The sequence below is a fragment of the Phalaenopsis equestris genome, unplaced genomic scaffold (assembly GCF_001263595.1).
Source record: "Phalaenopsis equestris unplaced genomic scaffold, ASM126359v1 Scaffold000378, whole genome shotgun sequence".
Taxonomy (NCBI): Eukaryota; Viridiplantae; Streptophyta; class Magnoliopsida; order Asparagales; family Orchidaceae; genus Phalaenopsis; species Phalaenopsis equestris.
The window spans coordinates 368,846-393,602 of NW_018164820.1; the positions used below are offsets into that span (position 1 = coordinate 368,846).

General features: G+C 33.9%; 1 protein-coding gene across 1 annotated transcript in view; it reads right to left on the bottom strand.

Moving 5' to 3' along the window:
* Positions 1-24,757, bottom strand: part of LOC110026556 (ubiquitin-activating enzyme E1 2-like) — a 38,163-nt gene that overhangs the window by 4,948 nt on the left and 8,458 nt on the right. Inside the window, exon 3 of the mRNA XM_020727534.1 lies at positions 7-646. Coding sequence (XP_020583193.1) covers positions 7-646 — 640 coding nt within the window. The remainder of the gene's footprint in view (positions 1-6; positions 647-24,757) is intronic.

The window sequence follows — 24,757 nt, forward strand, 5'->3', positions numbered from 1 at the left end:
GAACACCCAAGTTCTCATTGATTTTGAAAGCTAAATCTATTAGTTTCTCAGCATCTTCTTCTGACCCAACCATAGGGAAGTGTCCAAAATCTTGTCGAAATGAATCCAAAGCTTGAAACGCCACATGTAGCAGAGCCGGGCGATCAAATTTGGAGAAATCGCTTAGAAGAAAGTCACCTGGATCTTTTAACGCGTCTCTTAAAGGCTTGAATTGTATGACCTTGGGCTGCTTCACTTGTGTCACAATACCTCCTCTGCTGTATGCGCCAAACCCTGTAGTATCTTCTTCAAGGACAAAAGAATATGGTCGAGCACTTGCAACTTTCCTAGGTTTTCCATCATTCAACTCGGTCATTCCTTGCACTTCAGAAAATACAACAAGATCGCCATCCTGAAATTCCAGCCGCTCATCATCAACACAAGACACAAATGCAGGGCAGTCATTGCTAATCGATGCAATTATGCCTGTATGAGGCTCCTCTCCATCAACATCGACAACTGTAAATTTTGGTCCAAAGTCACAGAATACATTTCCAAAAAGGCCTCGAATTTCACATTTAATGAAAGCAATTGAAGGTTGGTGATTGTGACAATAATCATCAAACTCAATAGCCTTCTCCAAGCTGATATCAGTAAAGATGACGGCCTGCAAAGTAGAATTTGCAAAAGAAAAGTATGATCTGTTATCTAGCAAAGGAACAAAGAAAGCAAGCTTAAGTTCATTCCGATCATTAATTTTAAGGAATGAAAACAAAGAAAATATTAAAATCAGCAAGAAATGCCACTTCTAAACATGTATAGATATAAGTCCAAAATATACTTCTAAAGCATAAACTACCAGCCGAATCTATTAAGATTTTGTACCCATGCAAGTCTTTCTCCTACCGGACAAATTTAAAAATTGCAGTGGTGGTATTTCAGAAATCAATGGGGCGTAAGAACCTTGCTTTCAGTGCCAGTCTTTAACGTCATTAGGCATATAACATGATTGAGTCACAAAGAACTGAAGGAAAACATCCTTCAAAAGAATTGAACATTTAAAAGTAAAACTCAACTTTCTATAACAAACATTTAGATATCATGCGATGCATAAGATACCAAAAGAACAGATTAAGGAAATTAATTCAACACAATTATTAATAGGATCTCAACTAAAATATATCAACTTTAAAAACTGTCTTGTATTTGAATCCATTCACTTGTTAGGCATATATCATGATAGTCACTTCCATAACATGATCGAGTCGCAGAGCACTGAAGGCTCCAGCATAAAAAGAGCAAGACAATCTTCAACAACATTCAACAACAACAACAAGCTTTTATCCCACTAAGTGGGATCGGCTACATGAATCCTTTTTCTCCATTGCATCCAATTGAGTGTCATATTTTCATTTAATTATAATAAATTAAGATCATTTTTTTGCAATATGTCCTTTCTAGGATAGCCTCTGCATTTCTTAACATAAGTGGAATCTAAAACATCTACTCTCCTAACCAGATCATCAGATGGTCAACGTTTAATGTGACCAAATCATCGAAGACAACTCTCTCTAATTTTATCCGCCACTAGAGCTACACCAACTCTATCACGGATATAATCATTTCGCATTTTGTCTCTAAGTGTAAAGTCACTCATCCACATAAGCATTCTCATCTCAATAACACTTGGTTTTATTCTTCTCTTTTAAAAACCAACATTCAGCATCATAGAGCATTGCAAGTCTCAACACCATCTTATAAAATTTTCCTTTTAGTCTAAGCACTACTTTTCCCCTTCAAAAACATCTTGAACTGTAATTCCCATACTGCATAATTCATTCCTGTAAATCTGATAGCTAAGATTTCAGAAAACATTCTAAACAGAATTGTCGCTCACAAGTTGATTACCCAAAAAGTTGTTGATCGAAATTAACATAAAGCTAAAAAAAACCAAGAGATCCAAAAAAATCCAAAGAAACCCAAAGAAAACCAAGGAGAACCAAAAATTTATGTGTTGCCTTGAATTCGATCCGAGATCGAAGGAGAAAAATCTGAAGCCGAAGCCTACGATCCTTGAGTGGAAGTAATTGAAGACTCACAAGTAGTCGAAGGAAGACTTGTTGGAAGCAGTCGAAGGAGAAAGAAGCAGTCTAAATTGCTGCAGAACACAGTCGAAGAACCAGACGATAAATCAGCGAAGAAGCAGTAGAAGATGTTGCAGAAGCAGCGAAGGCTAGCGAAAACGACGATGGCGTTTGGATGAAGCCGAAGTGGACGATGCAGACTAAGTAGACGAAGCAGACCGAAACAAAGCTGTCAAAGGTCGAAGAAGTCGCGGACGAAGATGCCGCAGAACACAGGCAAAGCCACAACAAAAGCACAAGGAAAGAAACGGCGAGCGAGGTGAAGAAGATGGCCAAACTTCAGGGCACTATCAATCCTCATAACATGATACAGAGGCCGATACCAAAGCAAATATGAAAGAGGAATCCCAAGCAGAGCATACATGTTTGCAAGCAAGAATATTATTACATCTCCACGGATCCAGCAAACGGTCACAACAACATTGTAAACAAGACAAAGAACTATACCCCCACCAAAACATGATCTGAGAACGTATCAATTGCTGCTAGAATGCACTAGGTAAAGAAAGGAAAAAAAAGGCCATGATTTTGGTGAAATTCAAAGAGGGGACGAGGTTCTCTAGCAAGGGCACAGACGAACGCTCACAGCGAGCAGACGAAGACGTTGAAGACGTAGGAAGCAGGCGACAAAGATGGAATGAGCTCGAAGATGAACATGAATGATTCCCAAAGGCTAGGGAAGACGATGAAAGATTCAGACCAGAATGATTCCACTTGGCTCTAATACCATATCAATGTTTTGAGTAAATAAGTTGAGTGTCTTTTTCCTTTTCTTTCATTCCAATAAATAATAGTTTGTACAATCTCTTTTAGGTAACCTAATAAATATTCTTAATCTAAATCAGGAGATAATATGTACAATTAGAAGAAATAAATCAAAAGAGTAATTTGAAAATAATTTAAATAAGAAAACTCCTAATTATAGAAAACTCCTAATTCATCTGCCTGATTTCTGTGACTCTTGATAGATATCTCCCCTCAAATTAATGTTGACTGATCAAGAAGCATCAATTTATCAACAAGAAATTGATGACACTGTCGAGAAAAAGCCCAAGGGATCCCAAAATGACTTCCAACTTTTGTTTATAAATACCCTCATTAGATCCACAAATGACTAAAGCAAGCACGTGACCAACAACAGAAACAAAGGGTTTTAAAATAATCACGTAAGATGCAACCTAAAATTCCACATTCCTCTAAAACTTCAATGAGATTTGAAAATATCACGATAAGGATCTATTACCAACCATTGAAATGTTCGAAATAAATTAGCTAATGATCTTTCCAAAATTCAGAATACATTGTAAGGCCGAATTTATCAAAGACCATGATACCTGCTGTGAGTCAATGTAAAAATTCATGTTCCAAAAAAGAAAGCATTGAGCATGGTGCATTGTAGTAAACTTAAGTGGAGCCTTGATATTTCCTAAGTAAAAATCTGTATTAACTACATGAAATATGACATAAAGTCACACTTGGGGTGTTTGGCTATCCATTGTATTTAAGTTGAGTAGGATTTACTGAATCCGGTCCAGTGATATTAAATCAAAATTTGTGTTTGGAATTATTTAGGTTAAAACCAGTTAAATCCATAATAAATGTTTGGCATTTGTTTATAAGATTTAACAGATGAAGGAAGTCATTCTTTTAAATCCACCTCGAGTTTGGATTTAATATATCCGGGATTACAATCACGCCATAGGAATTTTTGGATTTAGCCAACTGCGGAATTTAAATGAGCTGAAATTGTGTTTGGCGGATTTTCGTTGAACCTCTACGTAAATCCTACTGTAAATAGTGTATCAAACACGACCTTAAAATAACCCCAAGACAAAAATATAATCACAAAATTACAACATAAATGATAGATGATACATGCTAATATAAAAGATAAATACAACATTTTTTATTTTAATGCGGTGTCATATTTAGTTTCATCACATTTTATTGCACATTTGGTAACACTAATATGTTTAAAAAAGACATAAATTAGACTCACATCTCCGAGATATAGAATGCACTTAACATAGATTCATAGTTTAAAAGCACTTAATACAAGATTATCCTAGCATTTTAAATTGCAATGAGGCTATGAAGCATAGACACAGATCCAATATGACACAATATGGTAACATGACTTAATTAAAAAAAAATAGGACATGACACGTTATGGACACGTTTTTATATTTAATTAATTACTAATATAAAAAATATATTTTTTCGTTTTTCTTTATTGAAAATATCACAACACAAATCTTGCAAGAATAAAATTTAACTTCATAAATTTAATTTATATTTTAAAACATCATGTTTATGAAAATTAGTTTTTAAAATTAAATATAATATATTTCAAAAGAGTTCATCTAGTTTCTAATCCAACTTATTTACTAAAATTTTAAAAATTCTATGATTACAAAAAGAAAATTACTAATGTTCGGCTTTGACGAATATTGGATGCACCTTCGATACTCAATTTTGATGAATTTTAGAGAGAGCTTCAACATGACGAGAGATGGGGAGGTGACGACTACGAGGTATAATTAAGACAATATGTATATTTATGATTTTCTAGCTTTTATGTCTCATTTTCTTGAAATAGTGTTAAGCTCGCGTTTGATACATGTTGATGTGTGTTAAAAACATGTTCGCGCCTGAAAAAAATTGAGACATACATTTTGTAGTGTCGAAGAAGTGCAAGGTGTGTTAGACAAGTATCAATGTCCGATACTTATCTAACATGGGTACGACATATTTTTGGAAGTGTTGGTGCTACATAGTAATTAGGTTCCCTCCAATTGGTTGTTGACAGTGAACATGGTCTCTCAAGGATAACATCACAAAGCTTTCACAGAAAAAAAATATTATTATTATTAAACATATAAATATATTTGCTAAGAATTTTTATCTAACATGCCCTAAATTTAACTAATTAAATGGCTATTAGATCCCTCAAGCATAACAACATAAAGATTTCATAGAAAAATTGTTATTTGTATTAAACATAAAAATATATTCACTAATTTTTTTAATCTAGTATGGTCCAAATTTAGCAAAATAAATGGCTATTAGGCCCCCCTCAAGAATAACATCACAAAGCTTTAAACATATAAATATATTTGCTAAAACTTTTTATCCAGTATGGTCTAAATTTATCAAATTAAATGGCTATTAGATGCACATGTATAAGAATATATATATATATATATATATATATATATATATATAAATTTTAAGTTTGAACATTGGCTATTATACAAGCCCCCACCCAACCTTATGTGCCTAACCACTCAATTTAACCGCACATAGGCGGATTCAAACCCGTGGCCCAAGAGACTTAGAATTGACTTTGCATAACCAAAGAGTTAATGAATTCTCTAGCCTGTTAAATATCGTTTTGCTTTGCACTTTGCACATTTAAACAAAAAAGAACACCTGAGCATTGTATTGTTCTTAGTGCCTTAAAAATATAAGTCATTTGAATCAAATTCTTTAATTTTAGGTGCTATGTAGCAAGACTTCTGTAATCAAAGGTAGAGCTTGCACTATAGCATAAGTCAAAAGTCCTTCAAAAAGTAGAACTTCAATTAAAAGGGCTTCACTTTTGAGTTTTCTTACGGCATACATTGCATTGCCTAACCGGTTATCCTTAACCGGTTATCCTTATATACGGTTATCCTTATATACAAATTCACAATCTTAAGAAATTGCATTTGCAACATGAATTATCTCTTGCTTTTTCAATCTTGAGAGTTTCAATTTCAAAAAGTATTCTATCATGCATAACAATGCAAAAAATCACGTTATGCAGTTTTTTATTTTATTTTTATTACTAAATTCTGCCTTTTACAGAAAAAAATCGTCTAGAATGTAAAGAGTATTTTATTCCAAGTGAAAATTTAAGTACTCAACATTGATTAATTAATTCTAAATTTTAAGATGAAGAGCTCAAAGATAAAAAATACAATGAAATATTGTTATAGAATTGGATGGTTGCATTTAAAAGACAACTAAAATTATTTTTATGTGTAACTTCAAGATTTCAAGATTTGAAATGTTTATGAAAAAGTTAATTCTATATGGGATAAAGTAATGAGTACTATTAAATAAATGGAAAAAGATGTACTTGGAGAGTCAAAAAGAAAAAAAAAATCACAAATAAAAATAATTGGTGGCGGAATAATAATGCGTAAGAAAAAATAAAATATAAAAATTTTAGTTATAAAAATTAATTTAAATATGAAAGATTAGAGAACTGAGAAAAATATAAAGTGACCCGTATGTAGTCTAAGACAACAATTTGTGGTGTTAAAAATTCTAGTTTTAGTGGTCTTTATAATAGATTAGATATTAAAGACAGTGCAAGATAAAATACAAACTAGTCAAATAAGGAGAAAAGAAAAGAAGATTTAATTCAAGTGTATTAAAAAGGAAAATCAAAAACTATTTTTCTAAAAAAAGAAGATATTCAACATAGATGGGTGAGATATTTTAATAATATTTTTAATAATTTTTTTGAAAATATGACCAACCTTAATGATCTTAATATCGTTAATAATAATAAAACTTTTATTTTTATTGTCGCATTAGTAAACCAGAAGTTGAGGAGGCTTTAAAGAAAACCAATGTGGAAAATTAGTAGGATTTGATGGTATCTCAATAGAAATGTGGGAATATTTAAGAGATTTAGAAGCTTCTAAGCTTACTAAATTTTTTAATATTATTTTAAAAACGTAAAAGAAGTATGAGAAGTGGAGAAAGAGTATTTTGATCCTCATTTTTAAAAATAAAGAGGAAGCACAAGAGTGTGCAGATTATATAGGTACTAAGTTAATGTGTCATACATTAACATTAAGGAAGAAGGTAATTGAACATAGGTTAAGACGTGAAGCAAAAATTTCTTATAATCAACTTGGATTTATGTCAGACAAGTCTATTATGGAAGTTATAAATTTATTGAGAGCTTCGATGAAGAAATGCCTATATAATGAGGATCCATATATGATTTTTATTGATTTAGAAAAAATCTTATATTAAGGTTCCAAGAGAAGTTCTTTGGAGAGATCTAAGAAATAAAGGTGTTGATATGACATATATTCAAATCATTAAAGAATTGTATACTAGAGTTGTTACTTGTGTTCAAACAGGAGGACTGACCAAGTTTTTTTCTATTTTAGTTTGGATTACATCAGAGATCGACTTTAAGCCCATATATTTTTGTTATAGTTTTGGATGTTTTTACTAGGCATTTATAAGAGGATGTACCTTCCAGTGGATAAGACTAAAGAAAGAATACAGGAAAAACTTGAATTATAGAGGTCTAAATTAAAGTCTAAAGGTCTTCATTTGAGTAGATCTAAAACTGAATGCATGGAACGTAATTCTAGTAGTAGTAGATCTAGTGGCGGAGTTATAACAATGACTCATAAAATCATTAAAAGGTGTTAACGTTTTAGATGTCTCGGGTTTATCGATCAAAGTGATGGTGATATAGATGGGAATGTTATTAATAGAATTTAAGTTGAATGCTTGAAGTTGAGGAAAGCATCGAGCCTCTTGTGTGATACAAAAGTATTTCTTAGACTTGAAGATAAATTTTATAAGATGGTTATGATACCCGCAATGCTTTATGGAGCAGAATGTTGGCCTTTAAAGAAGAAGCATAAAACTAAGTGCTGAAGAGATGAGATTGCTTAGGTGGATGAGTGAATTGACACTTAGTGATAAACTATGAAACGAATGTATCCGTGAAAAGGTTGGTGCAGCTCCAGTGGCAGACATGATTAGAGAGACTAGTCTTAGATGGTTGGCCATATTAAATGTTAACCATCTGATGATCTATTAAAAGAGTAGATGCTTTAGATTCGATATATGTTAAAAAAAGTAAAGGTTAACCTAAAAAGAGTTAAGCATGTTGTATAAAAAATAATCTTAATTTATTAGACTTAAATGAAAATATGAGACTCAACACAACACAATGGAGAAAAAAAATTCATATAGCCGACCCCACTTAGTGGGATAAAGACTTGTTGTTGTTGTTGTTGTTGTACTGAATTTTGCCATAGCTTTCTTGAAAGTTACAAAATGTATAGAGGTTAACTTAAAAATGACCTCAAAATCCTCAACCTGCAAAGCCTTACTATGTGGCCTTTCTTGTGTTGGTTGTTGTTAGAACTCTCCCTTGCATAGTTGCCTTGTGATGCCCTAGCAACCCTCATCTATGAATGAAACCGCTTGATAAGACAATCATCATGTCATGGCTACAACAAAGATTCTAAGAGAGGAAAAAATTGTCAATCAGCTAGTTATAAGATTTTAAAGATTCCTTGAGACCATCCAGGAAAATGTGTCTTTCCCATAAATCGTGATTTAGTGTAGTCATATTGTCATAAAAATGACCCACCAAGATTAGTGATGAATCTCAGATCCATATGGCTCATTCAAGATCTCCTATTTATCCTCACTTTTTCATTTATTACACTTTCTGATTGTCTTCTAATGGCCTCTATCTATAGAAGACATTAGCTCTAAAATTATTATAGTTCTATAGTTAAAGTCTCAGGCTAGTCTAAAGTCAGTGAATAATATTATCATTTTACGTTCTTACCAGCTCCTTGGTTCAGGTCCTGATATCGTAGGATTCAATATTATTCTGCTTTATTAGTGAATGACTTTGTCATCACCACCTTGAAACCCAAAAAATCATCCAACTTATAGTCTTGTTTGATGATCCATATATAGCAGAAGATATATATGTGCACTTATGTTGAAACATAAGCACCTGAAACCAAATAATTAACCAAGAGCAAAGAAAGCAAAACGAAATAAACAGAAAAAATGGAGGCTGCACCTTTAAAGTCATGAAACAATGAGGCAAAAACGGCGGGTGGGTTCGCCTAAGAAAACACATAAATTCTTTTCAATAACAACAATCAAATTAGCACCAAAAAATGTTTAAAACACCTTTTTAAATAACACATGTATGCAAAATCAACAAGTGTATAAGGCAAGATAGCCATTATGTCTCTCAAAATAACATTACAAGAGTCTCAGAAAATTGCGGCCCTAGAGCCACCAAAACTGTCATCAAAGCCTGCTCAAAACAACCACACTTAAAGCCTCGACAATGCAACCCAAAGTCACCAAAACAACCATAAGTGAAGCCAAAATCGCAGCCCAAACATCGGCAAATAAAACCAATAAAAATGCACGAAGACAGTTAGCAAATAGACCCAAAACCGCAGCCCATGCATCACAATTAAATCCTCAAAATACTGCCCAAGCAACTACCAATTAAAGCCAAATGTTGCAGTCCAAAAGTCATCCAGAACAACCCCCAAAAGCAGCCCAGAGGTGCCCCAAACAGCATTAAAACAGTATCAAATCATCACCTTTTTAAAGGCTCCAAACATTAGAAGTTCAGCCCAAAATGAGCATATATAGACGACACAATGCAAATATCAAGTCATTACAGTGCAAATATTGAGCCAAAAATGTTGTAAATATCGAGCCGAACCAGCCCCAAAAATGTGCAGTTGAATGTTCCCAACTGCAGAAATTTAAGATGCAAAACAACACCAAATTCTCCAACATAGGTGCCGAAGCACTTTAAAAAACGTGGGAAAATGCGGTCCGAAACGACATTTAAATCCTTCTAATTCAGCATTTAAAATGGCTCAAAACTGCCTTTTGAAACCCTTCAAATGGGAAACATATCATGCCGGGGTAGCGTCAGGATCGAACTGGAAATAGCAAGGCTGGAGAGGATCTTACCCATAAAGAAAACCATGTTAAATAAATAGGAATTGAGTGACATATATATAAAGATAGAAGTTTGGGTGTTGGATACGTGAATACATAAGAATTTCATGAAGTGTATGTAAACTAGCTTATGTCCTATATCCAAATACCACCCATAAAGTTATTCACGCATGAGTGAGGTGGTGTGTATGCAAATTGGGTGGTACGCATGTAAATTTCAGCAAAAAGCGTAAATGTCAGCAAAGAGGTATTCAATTCTTGCAGTAAATGACCATTTAAAACCTCATAAATTTTGTATTTGAATGCTTGAAACGCCAAATCAGCAAATGAACACTTAGCCTCTATATGCAGCCACTAAAGAATAACAACAATTTTGTATACATATCAGTTAATCCCCATGTATTTAAATGTTTAACATCTATACTCCAACTTTTCACATGCAAATCATCTTACATCTCCTGATAGGGAAAGGATTTAAGCACATGAAACTTTACCCACAAAACCTCCAAAAGACCTCACTCAAAATAAACTAAGCAGAAGAAACGCCAGCTAAAGGTGCAACTCTCGGGTAAGGGCATCAGGGAGAGCAAACCCGAACCAACCAAAAGAAGGTAGCGGGTGTTTTGGATAAGGAGCAGCAGGGAGTAAGTCTACGACAACAAACAGAGATGAAACACCGGCATACATCACAGGTAGGGACAACAAAGGAGAGCCAAAAAAAAAAAAAACTCTCCTAGTCACCATAATGGAAATACGTATATATGAACAATAAACATCACTTTCCAAATCAGTGGAACAAGTAACAAAGAAAAAACTCCAAAATTTTTCTCCAAACATACAAAAATATAAGCCCGCATGAGCAATTAAAACATTAATTCTAAAATTAGCAAAATAAGGAGCAAAGAAGGCTCTAAATACTCCTTCCAAACCGCCAAAATGAAAGCTCAAACAAAGCCTCGAACCTGCTTTTAAAAGTTAGTAAAGTAGAGAGCAATGAAGGCTCCAAATACCTCCTGAACCATCAAAATGAGAGCTCACATATATGTTTTACACCTCACTTTTCTGTTCAGGGAAACATGGAAGACAAAAGCACACAGCACATTAGGAAGAACCAACTAGGAAACAAAAGCAACACAGGAAATTTCGGCAGCACCTCCCCCTTGCACCAAAACTTCAACAACCAGAAAATCCCCCCCAAGCGGGGTTTTTATTGTCAAAGAGGGGGAGTAGCATACCTTCAACATACCTGGGGGTGAGCTGAAGCTTACAGGGATGGGGAAGCTTGCGACAGACAACGCACAGGAAGGTGGCAACAGGCGCAGAGGGAGTGGCAGCACAGAAGGGGAAGCTTTAGTTAGGGGAAATGGAGAACGTGGTTGCAGTGGGGGACCTCGAATCGAAGTCTTGCAAAAAAAAAGAGGGAGTTTGCTAGGGAGGTTAGGCCTAGGGCTTCGCCTATGTCGTGACTGGGAAGAAGGGGGTGATTCCCGTGCGTGAAAGGGAATTAAGGGAGCATTGGGTGTGTTAGGGATTGTGTGCGTGAGTTTTATTTTAATTATATATTTTCTTTTTTTATTTCACTTAAGAGCAACAATTTTCGTGTGATTCATTCGTCTTCAAAACCATAGCAAATTGGGTATTCTCTCTGGGTAAAATTGACGTTCCGGATGCGCAGGCGCAATCTGTTTCGTCATTCGAGGTCATTCGGACAACTTCATCAATAATCAGGTCAAAATTGCGTCGAATTTGATTTTCTTCGAATTTTGTGTTCGTGACATTATTTTGAAATTTGATTTTAGTTTTGATTAATGGTAAAGTATTTACAGGTATAGATTGTTGCGTGAATTTTAGTGTTTATATGCGTGAAAATTGCAGCATGCCACGAGACGGAGTCTAAAGGGCTTTCCTAGGGTATTCCCGATCCTTATAGGAACTCTCTTTGGGTTTTACCATGTTGGTTTCAACCATCCAAGTGCTGGTGGTTCAAAATCACTCATGTGAGGCCCCCAAGAAGAACTAAGAAGCGGGTATAATTTCTAAGAGGGGCGAGTCCCAGTACTAGTCCGCTAGAATAGTCGATATAAAAGTTCTATGGCTAGATCTTAGGCTCTAGAAAAAAGAATTATACCTTATCGAAAATGAGGTCAACAAATGGATCCCCAATAGGTGTGATGTGTCAGACAGGCACGCCGCACGTATTGGTGTTGACTGAAGCAGTCAGCAACCAACAGAGTCGCCTGAGCAGACATACTTAGGACAGGCCGAAGAAATAGATCAGTTTCAAGTTGAATGAATTGGATTTAGCTTGAAAATGTAAAATATTAAGGAGTTTCCATTGGGGATTTAGCAGGTGTATTTTTAAGCTAAAACTGTGAATTTCAATTTTCAAATTAATCTCTCACGAACCCAAAATTTGAAGAAAATCAAATCTGATACATTTTTGAACCAATCATAGACGAAGTTGTCCGAACGAACCTGGAAGACAAAATAGACTGTGTTGGCGCATCCGGAATGTCGATTTTACCGGAGAAGATACTCACTTTGTTATGGTTCTGAAGACAAACAAATCGCACGAAAATTGACAAGTGAAACAAAAAAGGAAAATACCTAATTAAAATAAAACTCATGCACACAATCTCCAACACGCCCGACTCTCCCTTTCTTCTTTGTGAGACTTCGGCCCGAGGTCCCCCACCGCATCCACGTTCTCCACTTCCCCTGGCCAAAGCTTCCCCCGTTTCGCCACCACTCCCTCTGTGCTTGTTGTCTCCTCCCTCTGCATCGTCTCTCACCACCTTCCTCATCTCTGTCGACTTCAGCTCACCCCCAGGTATGTTGAAGGTATGCTACTCCCCCTCTTTAGCAAAAACCCTGCTTGCAGGAGGTTATTTGGTTGTTTAAGTTTTGGTGCAAGAGTGAGGTGCTATCAAAATTTCCTGGATTGCTTTTGTTTCCTAGTTGGTTCTTCCCTAGTGTGTTGGGTGCTTTTGTCTTCCCTGTTTCCCTTGAATAGAAAAGCGAGGTGTAAAACATATATGTGAACTCTCATGTTGATGGTTCGGGAGGTATTTGAAGCTTTCATTGCTCCATATTTTACTGATTTTTAAAAATAGGTATGAGACAATTTTTGTGATTTCATTTTGACAGTTTGGAAGGGGTATTTAGAGTCTTTTTTGCTCCTTGTTTTGTTGATTTGGGAAATAATGCTTTAAATGCTCGTGTAAGCTTACATTTTGATATGCTTGGAAAAGAATGTTGGAGTTTTTTCTTTGTTCCTTATTCCACTGATTTGGAAAGTGATGTTTATTGTTCATATATATCTATTTTCATTACGGTGACTTGGAGAGTTTTTTTTTTTTTAATCTCCTTTGCTGGCTCTACCCGTGATATATGCTGGTGTTTCGTTTCTGTTGGTTTTTGTGGACTTACTCCCTGCTGCTATCTATCTGAAACACTTGTCGCCTTCTTTTCGTTGGTTCGGGTTTGCTCTCCCTATTGCCCTTACCCGAGAGCTGCACTTTTGGCTGGTGTTTCCCGTGCTTGGTGTATTTTGAGTGTGTACTTTTGAAGGTTTTGTGGGGAAAGTTTATTGTGCTTAAACTATTTCCCCACCAGGAGATGTAAGATGGTTTGCATGTGAAAAAATTGGAATATAGATGTTAACATTTAAAAACGTGGGGATTAACTGATATGTATACAAATTTGTTGTTATTCTTTAGTGGATTAACTCTTGTAATATTATTTAGAGACAAATAAGGGCTATCTTGTCTTATACACTTGTTATTTTGAAGACGTGTTATTTTGAAGGTGCTTTAAACACCTTTTGAGGCTAATCTGATTGTTGTTCTTGAAAAGAATGTGTTTTCTTAGCTCACCAACCCGTCGTTTTTTGTCTCATTGTTTCATTGACTTTAAAGGTGGGTCAGCTTCTTTTTTTTCTATTTATTACATTTTACTTTCTTTGTTTTTGGTTAATGATTTCGTTTTTGGTGCTTACATTTCAACATAAGTGTACATATATATCTTCTGCTATATATGAATCATCAAACAAAGTTATAACTTAGATGAATTTTGGGGTTTCAGGGCGGTAATGACAAAGACATTTGCTAATAAAGTAGAATAATATTACATCCTACGACATCAGGACCTGATCCAAGGAGCTGGTGAGAACGTAAAATGACAATATTACTCACCGACACTAGACTAGTGAGGACCCTTGTTTTTTAAGCTGCAGACGATTCTAGCCCAACAGTGTGATTGACCTATGGATGGTATTTTCAAAATATATAAAGATACAAAACAACAACAACAACAAAGCCTTAATCCCACTATGTGGGGTCGGCTACATGAATCCTTTTTCTCCATTGCGTCCTATTTAGTATCATATTTTCATTTAGTTCTAGTAAATTAAGATCATTTTTAATACAATAAGCCCAAGTCTTCCTAGGTCTACCTCTGTTTTTCTTAACACAAGTCGAATTTAAAACATCTACTCTCCTAATCGGATCATCTAATACTCTCCTAATCGGTAAAACATCTACTCTCCTAATCGGATCATCTAATACTCTCCTAATCGGATCATCTAATGGTCGACGGATCAAAATATATAAAGATAAAACAAACAAAAAATACATCTCTTACGAAACAAATACTTTTTACTGCTAAATGAAACTCTACTTTAAAAGCATGACAAACCGTAAACTTTGAATAATACAATTTAAATGTCCATTTGTCAATTACGAATTGTCCTCATAAGATTGTATTGTTAAAAATTTCTAGCTAAATGTAGGGCTTTATACACGTGGATAATCGATGGTTGTCTACGGAATCATGCGGGAATGATAAATCTGAATCTACCCCGAACTTGAATTCTTATAGACCACTTAATTCTTTTATAAGTCACATGTTCTTTTACTTGTCACTCGTTTTTTTACTTACCACTTGATTCTTACACATATATATACATGTTTGTCGTGTTGGCTAAATTTTTTGCGATACTTGTTTACTTTTACGTGCGACACTAACCTCATTTGTAGGAGTAGCAGGCACGTCAGGTAGCCTTTACTGCACTTCCTTATAGCATATCTTGTTCATGCATGCTTTAAATTAAATGCAAGGCCTTCAAGATATAGAACAACAACCAGCTTACCTAGGGTGGATCACTATAAAACGCTGAACCTGAAACTGCAACTACATGGAGCATGAAGCAAAACTTCGTGGGCAGCACGAGGAAGATGCAGCGGACATAGGATGACGATCTAAAACAACAAAACAGGTCAACATCAGCTAAATCTTCCTTAGAATTAAATAAAATAACTCATATGACTTCGAGGTAGTCTACTTAGCGCGATGTAAATCTTTATCTTGTCTTTTAGGCTTTTGCACAACTATGTTGTGCAATATAAGCCCTAACCCTTTTTAAGATTCCAAGATTATTATTTGGTACGACATAAATCCTTCTATCTCTTAGGTTATTTGCACGATCGAATATTGTGCAAATGTAATTTATAAATTCTAAAATAAATTGCATGATTGAAACACTAAATAATATCATTTCAAATTCATATAACCAAATATTAGGATAGTTGGGAAGACACTGAGGTTTTCCTCGGATCCGTGACATCCCCTACCTTTCACTCTTTTGGACTCCTAAAATAACCGTTACTATTTTGAGTCATTCTTTTTAATTTTCCTATGTCCAACTCTAAATACTTGAACTTTAAAATTTTGAAGACAGAAACATTTATCTTAATCGAGAGGTTTCTTAAGCAACTCCAGTTATTTAAAATATAATTAACTATAGAGGCTTGTCTCTATCGAAAACTAAGAACTCAGGTAAAATAAATCATATCTAATATTTATATTAAGTAGGAGGTTTTCAGTCATATATAAAAGGTTTCGCAGATCAAACGGATGTCATAAGTCGTGTAGTTTCTATAATCGAGCCCACTCTTGAGTAGTATACCTGTCTTGGGATAGTGTATTACTCGCGGTATCAAGCTCGATTACTTAGACTACCAAATATATGGGATCAAATTTGTCTCATTTATTTCAAAATTATAGTATTATTTTTCAAAATCACAATTACCCACATATATTAAATTAAAAATTTTAATTATTTTCAAAATTTCGGCTAACACTGAAATTTTGAAGACATTACAATTGTCTGGGAAGTTATGTTATAGTCTACTTACCCCTGACCAATATTATCTCATCAGCACAACAATTAGTGAAGCAACCATGATAATTGTCCGGGTAGTAGAAAAACTTTACGCGCGTAAGTATACTATCGTCCTTTGTCAGTACCATTAGGGGGTGAAATCATCTTCTAAATATGCACACACAAGCATTCACATATAAGTTATTTCATTCTTCATACATATTATTCTGAGATATTCATATACATCTATTAACATGCATTTTTTTTTGTACAACTATTCATCAGACATATCTTTCATGTCATTCATATATATATTCCATGCATATCTCTTACTCATATTTATCTCATGCATGTCTTTTTACTTTTAGCATGCATATATTTCTTATATGTTTATCTTACATGTTTATCGTATATATAATGTCTATCTAAATATCATTCATTTCATGCATATATTTCTTATCTAACAATATGAAGAATCTGTTATAATATCAATCTAACCGAACTAAAGCATAAATATAAATCGACATACATTCTGAACTAAAGAAATTTACTGGAATTCAGAAATCTAATTACTTGTCTCAGTTGTCACGCCAAAGTCTTAATCTTCAATAACTAGCTTGAGGTTGAGATGACTTATATATTGAGATCAATAACCTATAAAATATAATATCTAAATTTTTAAGAATTAAACAATTTCTATTAATCAAATTAACTTTTTTAGCTTAGGATTAATTTACCTGAATTTTAATGGAGTCGACCTATGACGATCTTCGACACGCTTGACTAGAACTTGTCGCCTCACGTAACCAATACGAAATCTTAACGAATTAAGAATTCATAATATATTAGGTCATTTGGTAATTTAGCTTAAAAGAACAAAGATTTGTCAAAACATACCTTAAACGGCTTTCTCGGCAACCAATCTTTCTCCAAAACTACTAAATTTACTTTTTATCACCTCCAACCACACTTATTATATGCTAATATCATGCTAAAACCATTTTAGAAGCTCACAAAAGACGTTCGACACTTCAGGCACATAATCGACGCCACTACGGCTAGTGAAAAAGAAATATACACAAAAAAATCAGGCAAAACTCAAAATAAAAGTGCAAGGGAAAAAAAGATATGTTTTAAATAACATGAAATAGGGATTCACACTTACAGAAATTGTCCTGGAGCCCTAAATTGCAAATTGAGGCTTCCCTTTATACGCTCGACCTGTCTGCTACCTGCGGCGCTTGCACTGTAGCAAGGGTCACAACTCCCTCGCTGCTTCTATCGTGCGAGAAAGGAATAGGGAGGGTTATGGGTAAGGGGGAAGGGTCGGGAGAGGAAATCAGAAACAAGTAGATTGATGCTTATCAAGTGGCTACTTGTCCCTTTCTAATCGCTTCTACGGAATGAGCTGCGATCAAAACCCCTCACAAGAGCTTCGGTCGAGCTCAATGGAATAGGAAGGGAGGATGTGCGAGTGAAACCGAGAGGGGAAAAGAGGTATCGGGAGAGGGGAGGAGATTTCGAGAGCTCTGAACTCATTTGAACTCATTCGATCGCACGAAAGGAATAAAATAGGTATAAGTCGGTGAGCTACAGTGCTGAGGATAAGAGAAATAATTAAGGTTAATTAAATTAATTAAACTTATAGATTCAACATTTCATATCTCCCAAACCATTCATAACTTGCATACAATACTTTGAATGAAATTAATCGATTTTTTGTGTAGATTTTATAAAATTATTTTGATCGAAATCCGTTGAGTGTGAAAATTAGGGTACAATTTATGCGTCAAAAATTTGATATGATTCTCAAAAATTGGTTATTAAAGCTTCAACTTTTGAAAGTTACAGATAAAAGATTATCATTATCAAAGAATCATCCACCAAACTTTGAAGAATCAAAGCCTTGCATTATAGATCAAGATGAATGGGAGCTAATGAATAGATAAATGCTAAGGGTTATTCGCCTACTCTAACAAAAAATATTGACTTCAACATTCTCAATGAAAATATCCTAATAGGCATAATGAAGGCACTATAAAATATATACCACAAGCATCTATTGTTAACAAGGTACATTATATGCATAATTTTTTTTAATCTCGCGATGGCTAAAGGAGTGTACATTGTTGAGCATATTAATGAGTTTAATTTGATCATAATTTGAGCTCTGCCGATCAACTTTGATTATGAAATTTATCCCTTAAGTCAAATTTGTTACTTCCTGAAAGTTGGAAAAAGGTAGAAAGAGTCGTTCACAGGATATATAAATCAAATTAAATTAAATTAAATTAACTTAAATATCTCATCCTTAGTAAAGATATAAGATGACACATGACATGTGAATTCCTTTTTTTCTTTGAATCTTGATAACATGAGAAGATCGCATACAGATCCAAATAATGAGAAAAGAGCCAACACATATATATCACAATAGAATCAAATCTCAAGATCATTCCGGTGAATATAGGCATAGTGGAAAGCTAGAAAATATTATTAAAGTGTTATAAACAAAAGCAAGAATAAGAGCAAAAGCAGATAAAACAAACTATGAATAACATAAAGGTACTCACATTAAGGTTAAGAAAGTTCAGACATATTTCTGTCCAAAGGAAACTTTTGGTTTATATAGGACAACTCGCAACAAAAGAAATAATGTCACATTCAATGCTGACACTTCGAAGGTGACCAAAGACATGATAATGATTAAAAAGATTAGTAAATCCTAAACCACCATAAATATCAGAGTAGTCGGAGCCATAACTTTTTCAACTGCTAAAAATTAATATTTTGCATGAAAAAATACGTCACATGAGTAAAAAGAGCCTAAACATCGTTCATTCTAAATATAAATTTCTGAATTTAAAATGTATTGAATCTAAATTTTATAAAAATTAAATTTGAAGAAAGTAAAAAAGAGTTAGTTTCTCTAAAGCTGGAAGAAAACTTAAAACCAATAAGTAGAACTATTCACATGGATGTCTGAGGGGGCATCCCTCATCCCATGTTTAGGCAGCTCGATATAATATATCACATTCATAGACGACTACATCATAAAGGTACGAATTTATCTTATAAAAAAAATTTTTGATGAAAACATCACATTGTATGATGAAAAAATATAGTTCAACATGAGACTTGTGCAAAAATTAAATGCCTATAATTCGGCAGACGTGGAGAGTATGATGATAATGAGTTCAAAAATTGTTGTGTTACTAATGACATTCAAATGGAGAGATAGATCGCAAAAATTCCTCAACATAATGGAGTCGCTGAAAGAATGTAAGGAACTTTGAGTGAAAGAACTAGAAGCATTAAACTGCATGCAAGTCTACTAAAAATATTTTGAACTAATACAATAAATACAACAGCATTTCTTATCAATTGAAACATATCAACAGCTATTAACTTTGCACTTCCTGAATCCTCGTCTAGAAAAAAATATTTCTCACATTTAAAGTTACAATTTCCTTTCTTATTTTGCATAAATAATAATAAAAGAGATCACTCAAAATAAAAGAAGAGTTGCTTTATTAGTTATGTTATTGATGACTTCGGTTATAGGCCTTTGGATGAAAAAAAAAAGAAAAGAAAAAAAATGTTGCTTTAAAGAAACCAGAATGTATAGGGGTAATCCAAGCAAGACTAGACATTTATTAAAGCAACTTAATTTATTAGAGCCAGCTAATTTTAATTAAAATAAGTGGCACCAAAAAATAATCAAAATCAACCTCAACCCAACACTCCCGTGACAAATTCATGAGATCATAAAGAATTCCAAAACATGTCAGATGTTTTTTTTTTGTCTCTACGCTAAGCTACTTATCGATACAGTGAAATCAAATTGTATAAAGAAGCTGTACAAATTAAGAATCATCTGAGGGGGAGCTAGCAATAAAAGAAGAGATACATTCTCTCTAAAAAATTAACACAAACCTTGTCTAAGCGACCTAAAAGAAAAAATTTATACAAGTAGTTCTAAGAGTTTAAAGGAGCCAAAAAAAAAACTTAAAAATATAAAGTGGGGCTTGTAATTAAGAGATTCCAATAGAAATAAAATATTGGCTTTACTAAAACTTGTTCTCCTTTGTTTAAAATAATAACTATACAACTAGTTTTCAGTATTTTAGTTGTAGAAGACTTGCACTTAGAGTAGGTAAATGTTAAGACAGTTTTTCTCCATGGTGATCTAAAAAATGACATCAACACAATTTAGCTTGAGACTTTGTTATACAATGATAACAAAACCTACTCTGCAAACTCAATAAAAGCTTATATAATGTGAAGCAAACCTCATGCAAATGGTATCAAAAACTTTGATGAATTTGTGCACAAGATTGAATGTCACAAATACAATACTAATCATTATTGCGATGCAAAAATAACTTGAAAAGATTATATCATTATGCTTTTATATGTTGATAACATGTTGATTAGAAGAGATGACATCAAGTAAATCAATGATCTTAGAAGCTAATTTTCAAACAAAGTTGATATAAAAGATCCAGGAAAGCCAAAATGATAATTAAAATATGAAGACAATGATACAACGCTGCAATAATTTTGAATTTGCAATCTCAAAACAAAGACAATGTGTTGGATACTTACAATATGATGACAACAAAAATGATAAGCACGCCCATTTGCAAGTCATTTCATGCCCTCAAAATAACTAACAAAAGAAATCAAGAGGTAGATTATATAGCTAAGTCTATTATGCCTCAACAATTAGCTTGTTGATGTTGATTTGCATAAGATCAGACATTACATGTGCAGTCGGAGCTACTGGTCAATATATATCAAATCCAAAAAAGAATACTGGGAGGTTATAAAAAAAATGGATCCTATGCTATCTTAAATATGTAATTAATCACTCATTAAAGTTTAGAGGGGCTGACTTGAACTACAAAAAAACGTTGATATGTATCTTGAAGAACCCCTAGATACACAAAATATTATCGGTGCACCTGCTCCTCAGGTGGCACTGCCATCAACGAGTATCTTAGCTACAAAAAATAGTTATATTATTAAGAACATAGACTGAATATGTAAGTACAATAGAAAACAATAAAGAGATAATTTGGCTAAAAAGCTTTCTAGACGGACTTAACAGATCAAAAAAAATATTTCCCTATTTGTGGCAATCAAAGAGAAATGCATTCGGTAAAAAATAGCGTCTTTCACTCTTGAATAAAGCACATAGTACTATTTCATATGCAGCTTTCTTTAATATGGAATTCTAAAATTTGTTAAAATTAAAAGAGCGGAATACCTCATTGATATTATCACGACCCGGCCCAGGACTTGAAATTAACTAAGACGGGAACGGACAATCAGACAGTGTGAATTAAATTTAATATATTCAATTATTATTTAACAGATGAATGAGCCGCTAAATATAGAAAGCATGTAGACTGTGAAAATCCCTGTATAGATTGAAGCAATCATCACGGGCATGGTTTGGGAAATTCGCAAAGGTGGCCATGAATTTACTCAAACTCAATCGGACCGCACTCTTTTCTTCAAGCATTTTTCCAGCGACCAGGTAGCTATCCTTATTGTCTATGTTGACGATATTGTTCTCATATGTGATGATCTACCAGCATTGGAGTCCCTGAAAGGCATGCTTGCTACTTCCTTTGAAATGAAGGACTTGGGATCTCTCTGATACTTCTTAGACATGAAAGTTATTTGGTCATCTCAGGGTATTTGTCTGTCTCAGTGAAAATACGTGAGTGTCCCGATGGATCCCAATGAAAACTTCTTGATGTTCCCAATGCAGTTCTTGTAAACAATACTCACTATGAGCACCTTGCAGAGAAACTCACCTACCTTGCCCATGCACGCCCCGACATTATGCAATTGAGATAGTCAGTCAATTCATGCATGATCCCTATGAGCACCACCTCAAAGTTGTCCATCGAATTCTCCACTATTTAAAATAGAAATCAGGCTCAGGTTTGTTTTTTTTTCCGCCACACCTCAGGATACTATTCATTTGTGTGGAGAAACCTGATCACGTGGAAAAGTAAGAAGTAGTTTGTAGTTGCTCGAAGCATTGTAGAAGCCGAATTTCAATCCATGTCCCTAGAAATTTGTGAAGTCCTCACTTTACGCATCATGCTCCACGAACTCCATATGACAGCCTCCGCTCCCCTATAGTTGTTATGTGATAACAAGGTTGTCTTAAGTATTGTTCACAACTCTGTCCAGCATAATCACACCACATGTTTAGATTGACCATAACTTCAATAAGGAACAACTCGAATCCAAAGAAATTTGTATTTTGTTTGTGCATCTAGTGGCAGATATTCTCACAAAGAACTTTTCTCAACCACTGTTCGATGAGTTCAAATCCAAGTTGAATATGATTGAGATCTATGCTTCAAATTGAAGAGGAGTATTAGAATATTAAATACTTACTAATACAGAATCCTATATTAATTACTTCTACTTTCTTTTATTTTCTTTCATTTAATCCTTTATTCTATTTTTATTTGTTTCCTTACTAGTATATCCTGTCATATTTATTTATATCCCTGCTTGCATCAATAAGAAATATATTGGGTTCTAATCTAACAAATTAGGGCACGGGTTGTCTTTCGCTGCTCCTTTCTCCTCCATGCCAAAAAGCAACGATCATCTTCTTCTCTCACGGCGTCATATACTTGAGTAAGAAAACGCTCAACACCTTTTCTTCCTTCCTCTGTTCTTTGATTGCACGCTAGAGAGCTCCCATCTCAAGAGTTAATTTATAGGGCGAAGTCACCTCTTCGGCTTCTGACCACTCCTTGCCTCCTCTCCCTTCCATTCAATTGCCCGACTCATCTGTTTCTCTTCTTCATTTCTTCATTTCCTCTTCTGACTTTTCATTTCCTCTTCCCCACATCTCTGAAACGGCACTTTACAGATATGCTCAAAGAAGTAGAAGTCGCTGAAAAATTGAAGCCTTGCAAAACCTTAATAAATCTCCATATATATGATATGGAGTTACCGCACTAAAGTATTATGATAGCAACTACTAAAGAGATACAATAAAAATTTTATCTCCAAGTGGAAGATTGTTAAAAATGAAGAAGAAATTTCCTACAAAATTCGTACTACTTTCCTATTAATGTTTTCTACCTACCTCTTTATAAATTAATGACTTTCCATCCTTTACCTAACATTTGCATTACGATATCTATCATCATCTATTTAGCAAATTCAAGCCTGCTATCCGCCACTTCCGACCATTATATAAAAAGACACTTTTAACTCTTAATTGAGAAGGGGATGAGGGAGAAGTTCTTGTAGTTTAGGAGAGCAAGAGGAAAAGCTCTTTTAGACAAGAAAGGAAGATGATAATAACATAAGCAACGTCTTCTTCTCTATATCTAGCCTTCATTTTCACAGTAAGTGGTTGCATTCCCTCTCAAAAATATTTCATATAGAGCGGTAGCTCTATCATTGTCTATGTATGCATGGAAAAAAAAATTGATGCACTCTACTTCTGAGGTTTAGTAGACAATTTGATTTGTGTGTGGCCAAAAATATAGGTGAATATCACTTAATCACAATAGCTAGTGCGCCTTCTGATTGTAATCTATGGTATAAAAATTCTTCATTTTCATTTAATTTTACTCAACATTCTCTCAATATCCTAAGAATATGTTAGCATATATTTTAAAACAAATCAATCTGATGGGTATTAGCTTAACTATATAAGCAAAAAATATTATAAAGGCAAAGCATTCAAGTCATGTGATCATGTAAGCTAGCCACACAAAAATTTAAACAAATAACAAATCACTTTTTAATTTATAAACAAATCTCTCATAAATGAAACAGCAAAAAATAATAGAAACTACTTCAACAACTTCTTTCAAAAACAACCTTTCCAACAGGCAACAATAGCTTTTTATACACAATTAGAGCCATCCTAATCAAATTATTAATGTATTGTTCGCCTTAAATTGCTTCAAGCATAAATATAAGTAAAATAAAAGAAAAAGAAACAATAATTAATTTCATAAGACTTGAAGCAAACATAAGTAAAATCGTCAATTTTAGAAATTTTGAACCGTCCAAAGTAAAATAACCAATTACATTAAAAAATATACAATGAAGATTATGCGGGCATACATAGCATACTTAAGTATTGCATGACCAGCAGAAATTCTTAAAGCCCACTTCCATGAAATTAGCATACTTAAGTTTTAATTAAGGAGAATACGTAAAATAAAAACCATCTTGGATGAATAAATCATTTTTGTCAATATGTTAGTGAACTATGTGTTTAGTCTTCTCAGATTCACGTGACTTGTGAATTATTTATCGCAAACTCAGAAATTAACTACTACAACTACCTACAAATGCTAACTTCTACTATATTTTTTGCCTTGTTTACACATCAAGGATTCATAGCTGGAAAAAAAAATAAACATTCATGGCATTTTTCAATGATTTATTGCAGCTGTGTGCAATCAAATAAATTTGGATGACTTTCGTGTGAACCAAGATGCGGACTTGCAGAAACATAAACACAATGTCATAGATTTCTCATGGATCCTCTAATGTAACATGCAATCAATTGATCAGGCATAAAAAAGAGAAGAAACTGAACAATTAAGGTTTCATATTCAGATACTATCAAAAGCACCTTTACAATGATGAAAATATGAAAGTTCATACCTATGAAAAAATGCAAACAGCATTACAATGAGTACAGTGATAT